This window comes from Varroa jacobsoni, unplaced genomic scaffold (genome assembly GCF_002532875.2).
Source record: "Varroa jacobsoni isolate VJ856 unplaced genomic scaffold, vjacob_1.0 scaffold_98, whole genome shotgun sequence".
In the NCBI taxonomy this organism is placed as follows: domain Eukaryota; kingdom Metazoa; phylum Arthropoda; class Arachnida; order Mesostigmata; family Varroidae; genus Varroa; species Varroa jacobsoni.
This window is the reverse complement of record NW_019213000.1, coordinates 93006-111667: the sequence shown is the minus strand read 5'-3', so window position 1 is coordinate 111667 and position 18662 is coordinate 93006. Positions and strand designations below refer to the sequence as shown.

The 18662-nt window shown below is 42.5% G+C and overlaps 1 protein-coding gene across 11 annotated transcripts in view; it reads right to left on the bottom strand.

The window, feature by feature from the left end:
- Positions 1-18662, bottom strand: part of numb (NUMB endocytic adaptor protein) — a 57489-nt gene that overhangs the window by 26957 nt on the left and 11870 nt on the right. For 7 of the 11 annotated variants that reach the window (XR_002683086.2, XR_002683079.2, XM_022840910.2 and 4 more), the window contains one exon: positions 436-1485. The exons of 3 other annotated variants lie outside the window; for them this stretch is intronic. Coding sequence is in view for 6 of the 8 variants with exons in the window: in XM_022840910.2 (XP_022696645.1) it covers positions 436-604 (169 nt within the window). In the remaining 2 variants the exon portion in view is untranslated. Of the gene's footprint in view, positions 1-435; positions 1550-18662 lie in introns of all 11 variants that reach the window. One more of the 11 variants, XM_086970202.1, reaches the window with a different exon arrangement.

The following is an 18662-nucleotide window of genomic DNA, read 5'->3' as shown; positions in this document are numbered from 1 at the left end:
GTGCTTGTTACTTCAAGTCGCACAACAACAAACTTGTATAATGTATTTGTACGCATATATCTAATGTAAATAGATGGGGTCTCTTCATGACAAATATAAAATTAGCCTTTACTGTTACTGCATGCATACAGAAAGCTAAGCAACCTAAAACGTTTGTACTGAAAACGAATGAATGGAAAATAAATAGATGTTTAAACGTACTAATAGACTCATTAGGGCACGCATGCAGAACACAGACGCATTAACCTAACAGCACATTTACAGGCGACAAATCCTGTACAGGAACAATAGCATTAGTGATAGAAAGGGCCTCAAGTGTTATGTATTGTCATCACCCCTAAAGCAGCTCAAAACGATCCTGCTTGCGGAAGCTTTCCCAAAGGCTTTTCGCAGGTCAATAGAACTCGCCAACCGGAATTAGAGAGGCACACTCACTTTTATGACTCCGAAATCGTTTCGAGAGCCGCTTGCTTCGTCTCAGGCTAAACCCTCGTTTTAGCTGCGGCAGCGGCTCGGGATCGTCTGCAGTGGTGCCTCCGTTGTGCTGGACGCTACCGGCCGCACTCCCGGCTCTGCCCATCTGAGAACCCTGATGATTTCCCATGACTGACTTTTACACGCACTTGTTATGCCGTACTGATGATTCCTGTAGTTATCTGCAGCTTTGTTATGTCTTGTTTCACTGCGCTCGTGGAGCGAGGCTAGAACACTAGGTGCCTGTGAGGTCCGGCCTCTTCTCGTGCACGGAGAAGCTGTAGCCGATTGGTCGTTCCCCTATTCTTCAGAGTCGACGGCAGTACAAAACATGCTTCTACGAAGAGCCGTACCAGTAGAAGCAGAAGTTGTTCGAACACACTCTAAACGGAGCATCAGCGAAGCACTAACGGACCAGGGTCACACAGGCGGTTGTGCTTTCGCCGAAAAACCTAACGGTATTACTAGCAGTCGCGGCCAGTTGATAGGGCTGTGTTCCAAGGAGGTGCTCGGGGGAGAAGGGGCGAGGGGGGCAGCGTGCCGGGCGAAGGCTACCTACAAAATTCCCGCAAAGCAGGGGCGATCTCGTGCTGTTGGTCTTCTGTGCGTACGAACAGAAGCCTAAAGAAAGATATTGAAGGTCACCTCGTCTCCTTCAGGGGGCAAAAGTCTTCTGATCAGGGAGCTTCACGGTTGCGCGCGACTTAGGGGGATCGAGGCCTGCATCGCTAGCTGTAGCAGGTTGATACGGAGAAGCTATTTTGACGGAAATCAGCTTTACGGCAATATCGGTTTGAAGACCCTTGACTTTAATCTTTCCAGTTGTTCTGATCGAATGGCGAACAGGGCCTGGAGGGGATTGCGATTATCACAGGAAATGTTACGAATGTAGCAAGATGGGGCTGGCAGTTGCTGAAGGCAGCTCACGCTGATGAAAAGAGAGGCACTCTTCACTGTGTCGTTGATGATGTGATGGCGTCCAGGTGGATGAAATCGCACACAATCTGCACTCTACGGAAACCAGAAGTCACGAAAGAAACAAACAAAACGAGAAAAGATAACAAAAATACAAAAACTGAAACCAAAAAAAAGCAGGACAAGAACAAAAATGAGCGATATACGTATGACAAAACGAAAATTGTAGAAGCAGACAATTCATAATGGTGCACAACACATGTTCTATGATCGTTCTTAAGCCTCTTAATGTACAAAAGCACGGTTCGCATACGAAATCGTCTTCTTCATGACTATATATAAGGCCCTAATGGAGCCATAAGCGCATGTTTGGAATGATGATTTGTACTTCATACTGACAGTTTGTAGTCAGGAGTTTTACAATTGTAAGACTAGAGTGATGATACGTTTTTACGCCATTATTGGTATCCTGTTCAGTGGGCAAAATGTTTAGACGGCATTTTTAATAAATTCCGTTAACAATTAGTCCTATTTTACTATTTGCCAATACCATGTTGGGTGGCTACAATGATCGTCAATCAAGCGGAAAAATTACTGGTGGGATGTATACAAACAACAAAAGCAGGATGCGATCTTCGTTGGATAGATATTCGAAATTCAGTATCTACGTATGATTATAATAATCTTAATAATAGTCGTCTTGCTTGGGTCTTGTGGATAAATATATCTTTGAGACTATCTTTAAGATGTGCATAGCGCATTAACAAACAATAGTATATATATATATATATATATATATATATATAAGTGCCTAGATAGTGACAAAAAAATATATTTTTTACCGATACGTATCCGTACTAAAGTTTAGACTTCACAGTCTAAAAACAAGGCAAAACAACCTATTTATCCATTGCGACATCACCGCTAAAGATAGCGAATGGCGGAACAGTTTCTCACTGTAGCGCGGATTCCCTCTAGCACCCCTTAATGGCGTTTTATTGTTCATACGGTGAAAAAATCGTGTTTTCTTTTGCGCATTCTTTACTCAAGATGAACAGTCCGCGTCGGCCATTGACATCCATTCAAAGTCAATGGATTGCCAGTTGAGTCTCTTCCGCGGATTTGCGGTCGCCGGTACACGAAACATTCACAGTAGATGGTAGTTCCAGCCCAAAACCCGGACCAACGGGTCAACAACACGACGGAAATCATCTATTGATCAATCATTTTTTTGGAAAATTTATCGATTATTTTTCTATAGACTTGTTGTTATTGGTTAATCTATTGATATTCAAAGTTCGTTGCTTTAACCCACGTTCATAGTTGTTTTCGCATTAGTCGTCCATGCTTTAAGCAGCTGTGGAATACGCACGAGCGTCACACACTAAATAGATCTTTGTTACTATGTAATCTTCCCATAATATTGATGTGGAGAAAATGATCGGCGTTTCAGTTTCAACGCGCCGGGTGCATAAAGTTCATCATACACCAAGTAGTTTAATGGACCTTCTCTAAATGCCGCGGAACTTATGAATGTCGCGCTAAATGTCAATACGACGTGGCGCAGTATGTTTACACGAACTCAAAACGACAGACTTGTCGTAGCAGCGTAAAGATTGAAGACGTTGACGATCATAATATGGCATACGCAAACATTAACGGACACTCCTCGTTGTATCGGTCCTGAAGCCGTGATAACATTTTCGTGTACGGACTGATTCTAACAGCAGCGTTTGATACTTTAAACGAAACTATTGCGGAAAATGGAATACAATCAATACACAGAAAAACCTGGAAGGGCCTGTCGACAAAGTAAGCGAAATCGCCTTAAGCGAAAAGGGCATATAGGAATCTTTGAGGTAAATATTCTGTTATGGGTAGCCGTACAAATAGAGACTAAAGCTGATACTGTTGTTGATTAGCGGCATGTGCAGGTCACTGAACTTCAACGGTAACTATGTAAGCTGGAGTATTGTGCAATATATTAAAGAAAACTTTTCTGGCGTACGACTGTGTCCCATTTTATCTCTTTGAATCATTTCTCAAACACTGAGGAATAAATTAATTCAAGCGCACTTTAGGCCTCTAGCCGCGGCATAGGCAACAATGTTAAAAGAACTAGAATTTAATATATGGGTGTACGAGCTAACGATACCTATCTTGCGGGATTGGGACTTCACAAATAGAGCTAATCCTCCAAAGTACAAAATTCTATCGATTTGTTTATTGAGAGTAGATTATTCCCCTAGTAATCTAGAGCGGCTTATACACGTACACTTTAATTATAACCATTTTATACTGACCCGCTTTAGATGTACGAGCTAAAAATCGGTCCGTTTTCGCATACATAGCAATGATCCGCTTGTCAGTGACCTTTCGCCACCATTAGCAAACGTTGGTTGCATGCAGGTATATAGGTCTTTTTTTAAGTAATTAAATTGAGATCCGTGGTGAGACTATTATTGTGTACGATCTAGCTTAGCAGTAGAACTTCATATCAAGATTCATAGTGGTAAAAGAATCACTACAATATATTAGGGGAACGTTATACATCTGTGCGTGTCAACGGCAATATCTCTGTTGACAAACGTTGTGGTTGAAAACACTCAGGAGGAAGGAAAACTAAGAGGATACCTTGCCAGACACATTCAGACAACAGTTGCCTTCAGCACTGGCGAAATTAAGCCGATCTTACGATAAAAAGACGACGAATTTAACCGTAAGACGAAAGTGAAACGTATTGCATACCACACGTGAGATACGACTTGCAGCATATCAGATTAGTCTGAAATTGCGCGACAAAGATCGAATCGACGCTCGACCTGCCGCCCTTCCCGTCAAGACCTTCACGAAAGAGGGAGGGATTTAATCTCAGCTTGAAAAAGAGGTTTGCTCTCTTACCTACTCTTTCATACACACGCCCAATTACAGTGCGACATTTAAAATAAATTGCTGGCTCTTTGGTAGAACAACGATCGTCGAGTGAAGAATACCGTTGGAAGTCCGGTTTGTTTCCGTACAGCCTTCCCAGCGGAGTTTGGATTAGGGAGAACGCAGATTGACAACGGCTGATCTCGCTGTACACACAACGTTCCAAACGGAATGATGATTTCAGCTAGACCCTGCGCAATTTCGCTTTCACGTGGATCACGTATGAATTCGAGTGAGTCCTGGCGCACACCGGCATTTACTGCATAAGGCATTCAGTGTCAAATCAATGATCCTCTTCGCGGATTGAAGTAAAATTTTTCGAAAGGATCAGTTAGTCGTTCATATTGAAGTTGCTGATAACAATATGATAAGGGCATATAAATTGAAACGAGTCGTATTGTATGGGTCGTCATTCGAAGAGAACGTCAACTTTTCTACAACAATGTTTGTCAGAATTTTTACCGCGTATACCTAATAGTTTATCCCTTCATTTTGCCAGCCAGTCGTAGGCTTAGAATTCAACACGAGCTCTTTGTTCAGTCTACGAAATGAGTGGAAGTAAAACGTTTTCTCCCCATAACGAACGTTAGACGCTCCATAACATCGTTGTTAACAATTTTCCATTGCAAAAAAAACAACGTCGATTCTATATAGTTGTGACCTGTTGCATGGTATAAATTGTGCGAATGATACAAACACATAGCATAGTTACTGACGCAGCTAGCACTTGAAGCGTCGCTAGAAATCTCAGTTGCCAATTTCAACGGCGCTCGACGCGTGAACTCTGTCACCCGGTTTTGTAGCCATACGTGTCTGAATAGCTAGTGAAAAGCACACGTTCCTTTCAACCGGATGTCCTTCGTTGCCACAAGAAGCTTGCGACTGCATCGATCCGCATTAGCAACGCCCTTTTGGTCGAAGTCTCGACGACTGAGAGCTATCCTCGACCGAACCTGGTTAATTAATGTCTCTGCACACGAATCGCTGGGTGCGAATAGTAAATAGTCAATTCGAGTACGCTAGATTCTTGCTGTACAGAAGATTTATCATAATTTGAATTCAAAGATGTCTGAGTAATGCGACCCCATGTTTCAAACGCTTCTAGGCTTGCTCAAAATGAAAACATACATGCTATTCTGATGAAACATTAAAAACGCTTTTGAATGCTACGGATCCGCCCTTCCTGGAGACCCTACGTCCTTACCTCGATGTCAGCTGATCAACGTCGACCACGGCTACTTTCAGATTGTTATTCATCCGCTCAACCTCGCTCTGCCATAACTTTACACAGCCTTTCGGTCCGTCCTGTTATAGGCTATCTCACAAGATAATAGCGACAATACCGGACCGCTTCATGCATCTTGTCCCCTCGAAGAGAATGCTAGAAGCTGCATCTGATGACCAGACATTCGTCAGTCCGTTTTATAAAATAGGACAGGCATACATCCATACGTATGCGTCGATCAATGCGTCAGACGATCGTCATTGCCGTCTTCTCCGGTTATACTCAAATCGTACGGGAATTTCTCACCATAATCCACTGAGCGCGTATGTGACCCCTCTCTTCATGCTCTACTGAACCAGGCACACAACGTCACACCCAATGAAAGTCACACCCGAAAAATGACGTGACATCATTTCTTGCCTATTTACCCAATACTGAAGTTCAGGAAATGAGAGCATGTTTATGGAGCAGCATTTCTTTTGTTGCCGGCTCTATTTCGCCGGACAATGTGTAGCGGTTGTTTACGCAAGCGTAGCTATTCGACCCGTGGCTTACCATTGAACAGAGTTTCAGCGCAGTGGGAAGAATCGAATCAACAATAAAAGCAGCCAAGCCAAGTCGTGGTTGGCCTTTAGATGTCCTTCTGATAACAATGCTGCTACTATTTCGATGTTTACCATTGCTGTTGTCTCTAATGCCATACCACTTCGGGGACCTGATATTCTCCTGAGAATCGCTCCGCCTGCTTATGGCACAATTCTGCTCCGAATAAGAATTATACAGCAGCAGGACACATGCGCCCGACGAGAGACATGAGAAAACGGGCGTTTTGTCAACGAAACGATTAGCAGAAGTGCTATCAAGAAAATACGTCGCACGTTGCGCGTAACGACGTAAGCCTTTGAGGGCAAAGGGCTATGTTTGGGTTTAATCTACTAGACATGTACGGCAGTGAAGAGTTAAAGCAGATTGGACGTTTCTACCCCGCGTAGGATGTAAGAATACGATGTGTGACTGGTACGTCTTAATCGAGCATAATATTTTGTTTCTGGTGGATTTAGCGTATACGCAATACATATTTCGTAATTCGAACTAGCTATCGTTACTTTTCGTAAGAGAGAAAAAGTGTCACTTGATGAGAAACTACTACCACTTATCTAATTTTTTCAGTGTTCCAAGTGCGTGTCTTTAAACTCAGTTTTTGTTATCAAAATGTCACAATATATCTTCCACCACCTATATCAGCCATTAAACTATGAGTTCTAGTAGTGTATTAGACAGCATGGTTATGACACGAAGCTAGCCTACCTTTGTGATCACTCTTTGTACAGTAGATGGTTCTATCACGAAACGAACAAAGAGTGGCTCTACAGAGTGGAATGAGGCGGAGGAATCTTATCTGAGAAGCCACTACAATTATAAGATCTTACGTGCCTATAGTTACCTAGGAACAACAGCAGCTTCAGCGAGAGCGTCGCAAAAACGGTCCTATACCTTAGTCAATCCGGAATTCGTTCTGCAAGTCAGGAAAAACCGCGGCAAACTTCTTTTTATAGGATATCTACTAAAGTAAGGGCCTTACCGTAGCTTACACGAATAAGTGCTGTAGCGTAACGGTAACCATATAGGTACACAATGGTACGTATGTGTATGTCTTGAATAGGAAACGATTAATCTGACGGGTTCCGTTTAACTCTGCGTCCCGAGGTGCGTTCATTAGTACCAATCCACTGAACCACCCAAGTCAAGTGATTTGATAAATTAGTGGTCAAGTGTCTCGTCAAAGAATAGAAGGCGTCTCCTCCATACGGCTCATATCTATAGGGCTAATCGATTGAAAGGAATCCTATGAATTTTCATAGCTGAGTCTGATGCTAGCTTGTTTCAGCGACTAAAGCGCATACGTCCATGCATAGTGAATATGCCTGCGACAGAAGGTCAATATATATATATATATATATACACTTTTCACAATCCAGTTATTACAGTGCTTTGTGGCCTTATAGACAGTGCCTTAAGTATTGGATATGCACACTTTCCGACCGTACACAGTTGTATAAGTCGCCCTTTTGTCCTGCCGCTAGAAGTCGCTATGGGCATGATGAAGATGTATTTAAATTGAAATGGCCAAAAAATGATGAGCGTATATCCAATATATTGCAACACACTCTATCACAATAGGGCAACTTTTGCGAAATGCTAGTTATGCATATTGTTTCTAGATGTCAGCTTGCGGCAGATCTTTTATGGGAATGGAGGGTTATTTAGACATCGTTTTGGCAATAAATTTTAGTAAACTATTATTGTGAAATCTGGCAGTTATCTCGTTGATTGAAATTTGCCAAAAAAAACTTTCTTGTCATAACGGCACTTATCGCTGGCAATACGAGCAAGTTTCCCGCTGCTTTTTAGCGCCTTCATGGACTATTATTACAATGATATGGTCAGTCCTGTTTTGCATTAGGTGGTCACCGAGTCCGTTTAAGAAAACCGCTACGAAGGACATCCTATTCTAAAAAGCCCTTAACGCCCGCATACGCAAGTCAGTTATAATGTGGCTATGGTAGATACGCTCACGACAACTTTGACGACCGTTCCACTAGTTCAGTTCAAAGCAAGAATTGAATATCCAGCCTGTATTTACTAGATAGTCCATAAAGACGTGGTGCGTAATTCCTTTTCAAGTAGCCATAGCTTGTTTGACTACAATTGTTTCCGCCTATTCGATGCTTTGCCTATTTCAACGTCTAGAGTTTTTCTTTTCTCGCTTTGCACGGCCAATACGATAGAACTAATATATACGGTTACGTGATTTACACACGGAGCATTAATGTTTATCAGAGACGATCCATAAGGGAAAACGTGATGAACTTTCCACTGTTTAATTAATAAATCGATGATGATTATGAAACAATAATATCATGTTTATTCTAAGAGATCAATCATTATTGCTGTCGGCTCTAGCTTTTCTAGTGGCTTTGATCGGACACGAGATGAACCTGATCGATACAGGAAGCCATGCTCTGTTTGCCATTTCGCTATTCGAATCTGCCGCTTCGAGACGCGATAACTCAATTCGATGTTTGCCAGCGGCACGTTATTGAAACGTGTAACGGTTATAGGCCTCCTCGATAGCACTTGCGATGCCACAGAGGTTTGTAATCACAAACAGTCCTCACCGGAAACCCCGTAAGCGGAAAGACTTGCCCTGATGAATACTAGTTACGGTAGGCAAATACAGGATAAGTGCAAATGTATCTTCGTACGTGCTCCGTGAAGTATATCATGGAGTGCAATGGCTCGGATCCTGTTAATTCAATATGAGAAAGCATATTGCGGCTGGTTCTAGCAGTTAATGGAAACAGCAAACACATGCAAATGCAGGACGTCGGATGGAGTGCTGTGCAGTTCCATTGTGCATTTATCGGCAAGATGCCTGGGCAATTTTGTCCTAATGGTGGGAGGCTAAATTGTTTGCCTACTCCACCCAAGGTAGAATCCACACTTGACGATAAAATGAAATTATAGATACAAAAAACGATTAGAGAACATTTAATGTGTTGGACAACAAAAAGGTTGATGTGAACTAATAATGCAGTCATACATGCACGTTCATAGGAGATACATGACTCCTCGTTATAGTAAAAAATGATCATGCGTACGCTGTTCTACTAGGACGAACAATCAGGTAGGTAATAGAGGTTCGAGGAAAAGTGTTTCCTTAGAAAACTTCATATTCCTTCCGGTATCAACGCAGATTAGGTTAATGCCAGACGCGCAAGCGTAAATTAATTTCCCTTTGCTAACACATCGTTTCGACTGGCTAGAGAGGCCGAACTAACAGGACAAAACCCGTAATAATAACGTTGTCAGGCGCGTTCCTTTATTAATCTTTCGCACATTAGAGTCAAGTCAGTTGTGGCCTTCCGGGTCTGGGCCTTACTTGTATCGTTTCACAGTTCGCTTTTGCGTGTAGCCTATCATAGCTTAAAATAATCCAATTTTTTTTGAACAATATAAAGGTGCATCGTTTTTTTTCTAGTAAAATTTGCCAAACCATTTTACCTAACCAAGTGTGACCCCCAATATCACGTGATGTTTTGGAAATTAACCCGGAATTTCGGAGAAGCGAAAACTCGATAGTTTTCATTGCTGCATTTCTTCCACAAGTGCAAGATTACCAGAATGCACGCTGTTAGTCTTGGCAACTCGGTAATCCAGCCTGCGTTCTCGTCTCTTGCCGTTGCAAAGGACTTCTTCGCTGGGAAACGAAAGGCACTCGGCGAGCGGGAGCTAAATACGATCTATTTAGGGACTACTGGCCTGGCACAAGATTTTCCTCTACGTGTTGGATACGTTCTTCTGCATGGCAGCTACATGTTGGATGGGGAGGACCGAACACAAAACAGAGGGAAACTCTAGACCCCCTCCGCAAAACAGGCTCGCCCAACGCCTGATCCAATTTTGATTAAAAATCGATCTCTACAAACTCTAGGTGCGACAACTTGGTGAGACAAGTAACAACATATAAGGTTCTTTCTAATGCCTCCTATTCGAATTAGAATTCTTAGCCTCTATAACGAGTAGATCATATGAAAATAGAATTTGCTTGAAGGTGTTCTTCTAGTTGAAGGGAAAGAACTTAAACTGAACGCAATGTGTTACACAATACATGAGGGTTTGCTTATACCGTTATTGCCGTTGCCATATTGCCGTGCAGAATTCATCATATACAATGCCCATATTTAGTCGGGAACAGGTAATCATGAAATAAATCAATATGTTTGTTGATGTGTCGCATATCTGTTTCTATTAGCTTGGAAGCTAGAAAATAACCATGTTGAATTCATATATGTACTTTTCTGTTTTACATGATAACGGCACATGATTCTACAACAGCTCTGTTTTGCTTACATTAGCTTAACTTTGTTTCAATCCAACGTGGCGTATTTCCCTAATATACATATCGATTCAAATTTTAAAACTAAGCAGGTTATAAATTCATTCTTGTGACGAACTTTCGATTTACCGTAAGATGGCTTTGCCTGGTGGCTCACCAAGAGATGCACGGTCAAGCTGGCGACATCCGCGTTTTGTGCGTGGACGCTTAATAAAGCATCTAGTGAAGTACAAATGTAAATGGCCGGTTGGACCTTAACGACTTTCGGCGATTCGCACTTCTATCATGATAGATTCTAAAACGTTTTTTTTTTTTTTGTGGTAGTTGCAACCGGTGGAACAGCCACGATAGCGAGGTTAAACGCGAAACATTTATAAAGTATCATTACAAGATGCGATTAATTGTTGACCAATGTATCCAAGTTCTCCATAGTCTTAAAGGAAGAACCTAATCACTATTGATCATTCAGTTCCTATTTTAGGTGCCATGATACTAGGAAGATGCACACGTCTAAGTACGCGTACTCGACGATCGTGAAGGCAAAACTATGGTGCCACAGGAAACTAGGCGGCATGCCTCATCATAACAGCATTAGTTCTTTCGGTTTCTTACTTTCCGTACTTCTCAGTCATTATGTACCTATTGCAATCGTGATCATTAGGAATATGTTTTTTTTCTTTTTTTTTTTTTTTTTTTTAATAGAATTCGCCTTGTCCATTTGTGACACGTATGTCTTTATGGCCGCCATCGGCACTTGACAATAAACAATGTCAGGTCCTGACGAAGATCATCGTTTATTGTTTGATTAATATTACTGCTATACTAATGCTAATGAATAATGAAGTGGCAGCAACTTGGTGCCAGTGACTGCTTTTGCTGTGAACGCAGTAAGCGCCTATTTTCGTACCTGCCCATTTTTTCTATGTGCCTGCCGAGGCGTCTACGCTCCGCACTAACATATTCTCGGCGCTCAACAGCAGCTGCTGTCGACTGAGCCGCACTGCGAGATCCGAATGTTTGATTAGGTAATAAAGCAAGGGGAGACGCAACGAACCCACGGGTCGGCATCCTTCAGTAAAAATCGATGATCCATCAGTAAAACTGGCTACTGAAAGCGGAAGACAAGGCTCGGGTTCCTGGCCTATCGCGCAGCAGAAGATCGCATCACCAAAAAACAGCAACGAAAATACAACGGGACACAAGTTGGCGAAATGCCATCTACACAACGCATCAACGAAAACATTTCGTCAACTTTAGCTAGGATGAAAATAACAATAACAACCGTTCGTAACAATGCCGGCTTGCATTCCAAGTCACCAGCGAAACTCTCTCTGCGTCTCTGTCTATCTCTGCGTTATCGATGGTCAAACATTGTCAACACGCAACAGTTCAAGTATCCTTATTTTCGGAGAGTTTATATACTTCTGCTACCGTTTATGTACTTATTATTGTCTACGTCGTAGCTATTACCCGGCGGATCTTTGCGATCATAACATTGTCGTTGTTGACAAGAATACTTCAGCTAGATATCACCTTCGTTCGCTGCGGGCAAGGCGAGCGAGTTATGGCCACTCGTGGCGAACAGAACTTCCAGTCACCGAGAGCAACCAATAGTAAATAAGGCAATGCAAGCAGCGGTACCGCTGACTGCCACGAAAAAGAACAGTACAGGCACATGTGTTATTGCACGGGGCAACATCGTAGAGGCAGCTGGAGACAATTGGTCATTTAGCACGCAAAACACGTACGAAACATGGCAGGGCAGACGGCACCTCACACCGCAACTTATAATTACAATGAACATCAGCGGGGAGCTGAGCAACAGCAAACGACACAGAGGACACAACGGATAGACGAATCGTGTACGGAATACACAGACGAACGTAACTAGCACAGAAAATATCACGAACTGGGAGTGACAGCGGAAAAAAAGCACGACGCTACTAAAGTGACGACAACCTAATATCTGCACTTCAGGACAGCGTTATATCTATATATGATGCTGGTCGTTTTCTAAGACTGAGAACTCTGAACCCTTGTTAGTTCCATTTGATCACTTAATGTAGATAATGCTAGAATAAAAATGCAAATGATTACGTTTTTTTTAGTTCGAACAGTTCACCTTGATAGCTAGTGGGTGAAGAGCGACACGGTGAAACTACACTTTTTAAAGATTTTCCTAACTTCAGGAGTATCCGTAACAACACACGTGTATGAAACTTCGTCGCCCTTCCTACTGATTTGTCGCTTACATTAATACGTAATCATGGGCCGTCGTGATACGAACTAATGTTTACTAGTTGAATGATTGTTAGGAAAATCATTAGACACCCGCAAGTCTCCTCTTTTCTATCGCTTTAGTCAATAGGGAACAGACAGTGGTATGTTGATTATACTAGGGCACACGACTATAGAACTTCCCGTTTCATTATGAGAATCGTGTCAAAGGGTAAGTCTAAGTGAAGCCGGTTGGCAATTTTGGACCCGTAATGGTATCATACCAACCACGAGACGTATGTACGCGATATGGGTAATTATTTATTTTTGTTGAAAATGCATGTGACACTGTTTGTATATTCATATAAAAAAAAAAAATCAACTATGGGTTTGCTATGAATTAGCGAAGTCCCGCTGCTGGCTGTTATAATTTTTGGATTTGTGCTAATTATTCTGTACAGTTGTTACGGAGGGGGCCGACTGGTATTCCTAGATGTTATGCGTACCTTGTTTTCTATTCAGGCAAATACTTCACATATGATAATTATGATAACTTTTGACCATCGATTACCTGCACTATAGTTAAGTGTTAAGAAGTCAGTCTGTTCATAGCAGTCTGTCAATCCTCCATCCATGTCAGATCATAAGCATTTACTAGCTAATCCTAAGTGAACCTGTGCCAAATTTGAGAAACAAGCTGTTACGGACATGATCTTTGGTTACGTACCAGTCAAGAATATAAAAGTTAAGGTGGTTGCAACGTGGCCTGTTTACGCGGTTAACGCAAAAGTAGCTACCTCGCTAGCGTTAACTAGGTCGAAAGCGTACCTGCCAGTGTTGTGCCCCGTTTGAGCGTCGAACCTGGTTGCGGTAATTATGCCAATTCTATCGCTGCATTTGTCTCCGCGGTAGCGGACCATTTATAGCAGCTTAGCTTCTGCTGCTAACGGCGTTCCCGCTTAGACGCATCGATAGACGTTTGCCTTTGTTATGTAGTACTTATATTGATACTAACAGACGTGGAAGTGTCCGTAAGATAGCCTCATTGCACAATGCAACAATAACATTATGTCTGCCATAAACCAACCACGCTGTCAGCAAAAGCACAGCGACTGGCCACGAGGCCATCGATAAACAGAAATGACTTTTAACCAAGTGACTAACGCCGTCCGCTGAAGTCGACGGACGTGGCGCCGCCACACTGTGGAGGCCGGTAGACGTGTCGGTCAGGTATTATCGAAAAATAGGCTCAGTGTTATGACACCATGAAACCGATCCTGTTTGGACTAATGGCACATCATCATTCATTATTGATTCGTGTGTTTGTTCACTAATATAGATAAAATTAATGTTGACGTCTAGACATCGATTAGAGGGTTAACAAGGAAGGCACTGGCTGGTTCCAGCGGTTGTATGGTGTATTTACTTGCTGTACTCTTGTTTGACGTCCCGTCGCTCACAATCGTAGTGGCTGAAATGGTAGGCAGCCTGTTATACGCGATGAATCATTCCAGCTTAAACGAAACCTAAGCTAGTAAGAGCGAACGCTCATTAAATAGTAATAATAATAATAACATAATAATTAGTAATAATAATAACGACGTTGCCACCTGCCGATAATTTCAGTTTTTGCCTTTTTTCCTCGTGTACCAAAATGCGTTCCCCGCTGCTGCTAACGTTGCTTTCGCTTGCTGACCTTTTTTTGGCTGTCTCCCATTTACGGCACAAACAGAGAGAAAGTAGCTGCTTAGATTTGCTGCGTCGTAATAAGGCCACTGAAATAGCCTCTGCTAAGCTGAATCCCTCAGTTTCGGCTGCTGTCCCGACGCTATCTGGAAACACGATTGTGCTAAGTGTGACGAAACGAAAAAAATTGGCAGTGATTCAATAGGTCGTCGCAATGTGTCTTTCTGCAACGATACCAGCAGAAGCGGAAGCTGCCAGGTGTCCAGAGCAGAAGATCTGAAGTGGCTTCACGAGCGTATTAACTTTCATCAAGAAATTCAAAATGTGTCGTGTTTTTTGTGTTTTGTCTTAAAATGAGGGTGATGACGACAATAATGAAACTGATATTACATTTTGTTCTATGAGCGTGGGTGAGAACTGGGATTATTGAAAGGTGGAAAATATAAATGTCGGTATACTCGGTAGGGATCTTGCCTACTTTTGTTGTCCTTAATCTGTCGATATGGAAATTCCTTGTGTATGTTATTGTAACTACGTGTTTTAATTTTTACTTAGTCTATCTATTTATAGTTATCCTCAAGCTACACACTTATTCGTTCATACATGTTACATGTTTGTTCATACTTCGACAATAATATTGAGAATGATCACAGATATTGTCCACCCATTCAATATACAGCCTTCTATGGACAAACGTAACCCGCGATCCCGGACAAATCGAAATCATCACATTATTAGTACCAGACAAAACAGTCGATGCGTGACCACATCTGACTGGGTGTCAGTACCATACATCTTACCCATTTCGTAACAGCGGAATCATTAGCAATTTCTTTATGGCTTTTTCTCTCTCCATTGATTTCAACCTGTGTTTCTATTCCCCCCGCGCAAAAGTCCCACACGGGTTAATCACAGACATCTACAGCTGACGTAAACAGCACACACAGAATGGCAAACTAGTAGCAGAATTTGACCTTTACGCGCGACCAGCGACTTTTTAACCAGAAGCTCAATGTCAAGTACAGCCATCGTTCATCGTGAATGCCAACAAGCAAGCTAACGCTGATTAGCAACGGCATCAACCGAAGATCGTTGGATCGCTAAATTTGTCGAGGCTCCCAACTACCTTTTTAGGGATGGGCTGGGTGATGGCAGCATCAATGCAAGCAGGCAAGCAATCAATAGAATATGCGATTCTTCATGCTGTTATTGACGCTGCTGCTGCCCAGCATCATTCGTTTCGTTTACGCAATTAGTCTAAACAAAACCAAATTCTATTCGAATTCGGTATCAGCTTCCAAGATCTTTTTTCTATTATCTGTAATGATTGCTGTGGAGTAAACAGACAATCTGTAATAAATGTTTGTCTGTAGAAGGGGTGCGACAAAGGGTCTGTTTTGCGAAAAGAAAGCCTAGTAACAAGCGGTCAAGAGGGAGGAACATATTAGGACATATTCATCCATTCTTCGTTCCTTACCTATTATACGGATATCGGCTTATCGTCTAGCAGAAAAATGGAGCAAAATCGAGAAAAAAACTATAAAAATCGAGAAAGAGGACAAATCCACGTCCTCTTTCTCGATTTTTATAGTTAGCTGGAACAAAAATTAGGTTCTATTTTAAATCTCGTAACAGCTTTCAGGTCATACGCTTCTGACCAAATTAGCGACACATTTATCGCCTATGGAAAGCGGCATCAATCTGACTAAACTTATAATAGCATGTGTCCACCAGAAGAGGGACTAGACGACGTACGGATTCAGCCCGTACACCGCTCTGGCTACGCAACTATTACTCGGTGCAATACCGTCTCTCATCGGCACTTAGCTCATGTCTGCGGCTTCACTACACTAAGTAGGATGGTTTATCTATATCAATAGACGACGTCCTCTAAGTAAAATAACGCCATCAACTAGTACCGATCAGTCGCAACCATCGACGCTTTTTCAGCACAACTCACCCGCGTTACGTTTCCTCTACTGGATATATTTGTTTGCCTGTCTGCCTGACTATCTGTATCGTTTACCAGAACGGGCGGCATAACTGTTTTAGTAATTGACCCTGATCTGTGTCTTACTGCTACGATGTTGGACGTTTTACGTAGCACGCGACGTCGGCTTTGGCCACGCGTGCTGATTATTGAAAACAGAGCGTGGCGACGCAACGCAGCTAGGACGCGCTTTTCCCGGCGGCGAATGTTCTCAGGACATGGCCGAGCTGATGTAACCGTTGGCCTGGCTAACGCCAAAAGTCATCATAGAAAGTTAAGTACGTGAGAGCAACGATCCATCAACCGGCAGTTGGTAATGACCACCTGCCCAAGCATCACTAGAAATAGTAATACGTGACAAGAACGACTCAATACCAATGATAGTCTACGACAAAGATGGCCCCTATTGACCGCTAATGACGACGACGACCACTGCGACAATAATAACTATAATGCCACAACAGAGAGAAGCGGAGCTTTCTCATGCCACAAACGAATGAACGAACGGACGTACGGACAAACTGACTCCCACTCACAAAATGTATTGCACAGACCACCGCACTACGGCATGTGATATTACGGCATCGTATACGATGAGGCATTGTCCTTGGTCGCTTGCGTTGACGTTTCGGAAAAACCGACATTAAGTCGCTGGCACGTATTAACTCACCGCGCTGCGGTCAGCAACAGCGGTAACGGCAGCAGGGAAGAGGTTCCTGCAGGAACTAATCAACGAAATTAAATGAAGCTCAAAGCCCACAGCAGAGGCCAGAACGGTTAAGACATGGTAAATTACTAAATAAAGAAAGATTTCTTTGTCGTTGTTGGCACTGATCTATTTTCTTTGCGTCTCATTAATGTAACGTTTCAATAACACCTAGGTCAATAACACCCAAATCGTTTTCCAAGTGGATTCGACGGGCGTGACGCAGCGTGGGAATAAATACGGATAAGCAGAATATCTGAGAGAATAGAAAAAAATCAATGGAGTTCAACTGTTATCATTATCATAATTATTAGACTAGTTGGAGGTACCACTGTTCAAGTTGATAATAGAACAGTAGCCACAAAATTGGTCGATGGTCACCTTTGGATGGCTTATATATACATACATATGTGATGGAACCACGATGTAAGAATCACAACGGCACTCTCGCAACAATAGCGGCCTTAGGCGAGAGATGAAGCTAATGAGCAGACCGCTGCCTCATGGATGTGCGGACTGGATTTATAAGTAAAGGGACAAGCTTACTAAAAAAAGCCACATAACCAATCGTACGAGAACAACTAGGACGTCTGCCATCAATGCTTCGCAGACGGCGCCGTTAACTTGTTTAAACACTTGTGTCGCAGATATAACCTACTGGCAGTAATGCCACGCGCCTAAAGAACTCGAGTCAACCTAACCTGTTGGGACAAAGGTAGATAGCCCGCGGAAACCTTGACATGCAGGTGCGTTTGTAGGTAATAATGTAATAATGAGAATTTGGCAAACAGAAAACGAATGCACTAAAAAGACATCTCTGTGCGCTGTCAGACAGTACGGCTGCCTACAAGGCAAACCCATTAACTCTACAAATGTTGAAAACATACTTTTCATTATCAGTTCGTTGTTATAATGACATATGTTATGTTCGTGCTCTCCTTACCAATTATTCTCTCCTCCTCCTTACAAACTAGATTTAATAAAACGCAGTGAAGCGCGCTCGAGTGTAGTGCTTTTTATGTTAGGGTTCATGAGCCGATCCCATGGAGTTCATTCCAAAAACTGATGTATACATTAGGCTATGTAGAACATATTTGATACGAAATCATAGGAGTTTTCCAGACACTTAGAGTAACTTACGATACGATCTCAGCCATAAAGGAACCGCTAATTCACTTCGCAATGTTTTCTTCACCGTCAAAATGTCACGTCAATGCCAAGGCAATATAGAATCCAGGACCCATTTAAGCCTCGCGCAGTTATCTTGAGTAGGCACAATTCGTGGACTAATTGCATACATTTGGCCACTGCGTCACCGTAAAGATACTGACACTTTTGTATTCCGTGCAAACGACGAGAGACTTTACGTTCGGATTGTGTACGTACAAGGTTAATCATGGCCAGCTCTAACTGTGGCTCGTATTTAAGGATGGACCCATAACCTTATTCTGCCAAGCGCTCGGCACTCCTTCCAAGTTATGGGAGCACGTATCCGCTAGCGAAGTTCGCCACTGACGCAAACCAGCCACTGTGGCCAAATCATCTGTTGATAATGAACCTATTTACGAGAGCACTCGAATAACTCTTGCAAACAATTATCACGAATGTTTAGGTAAAT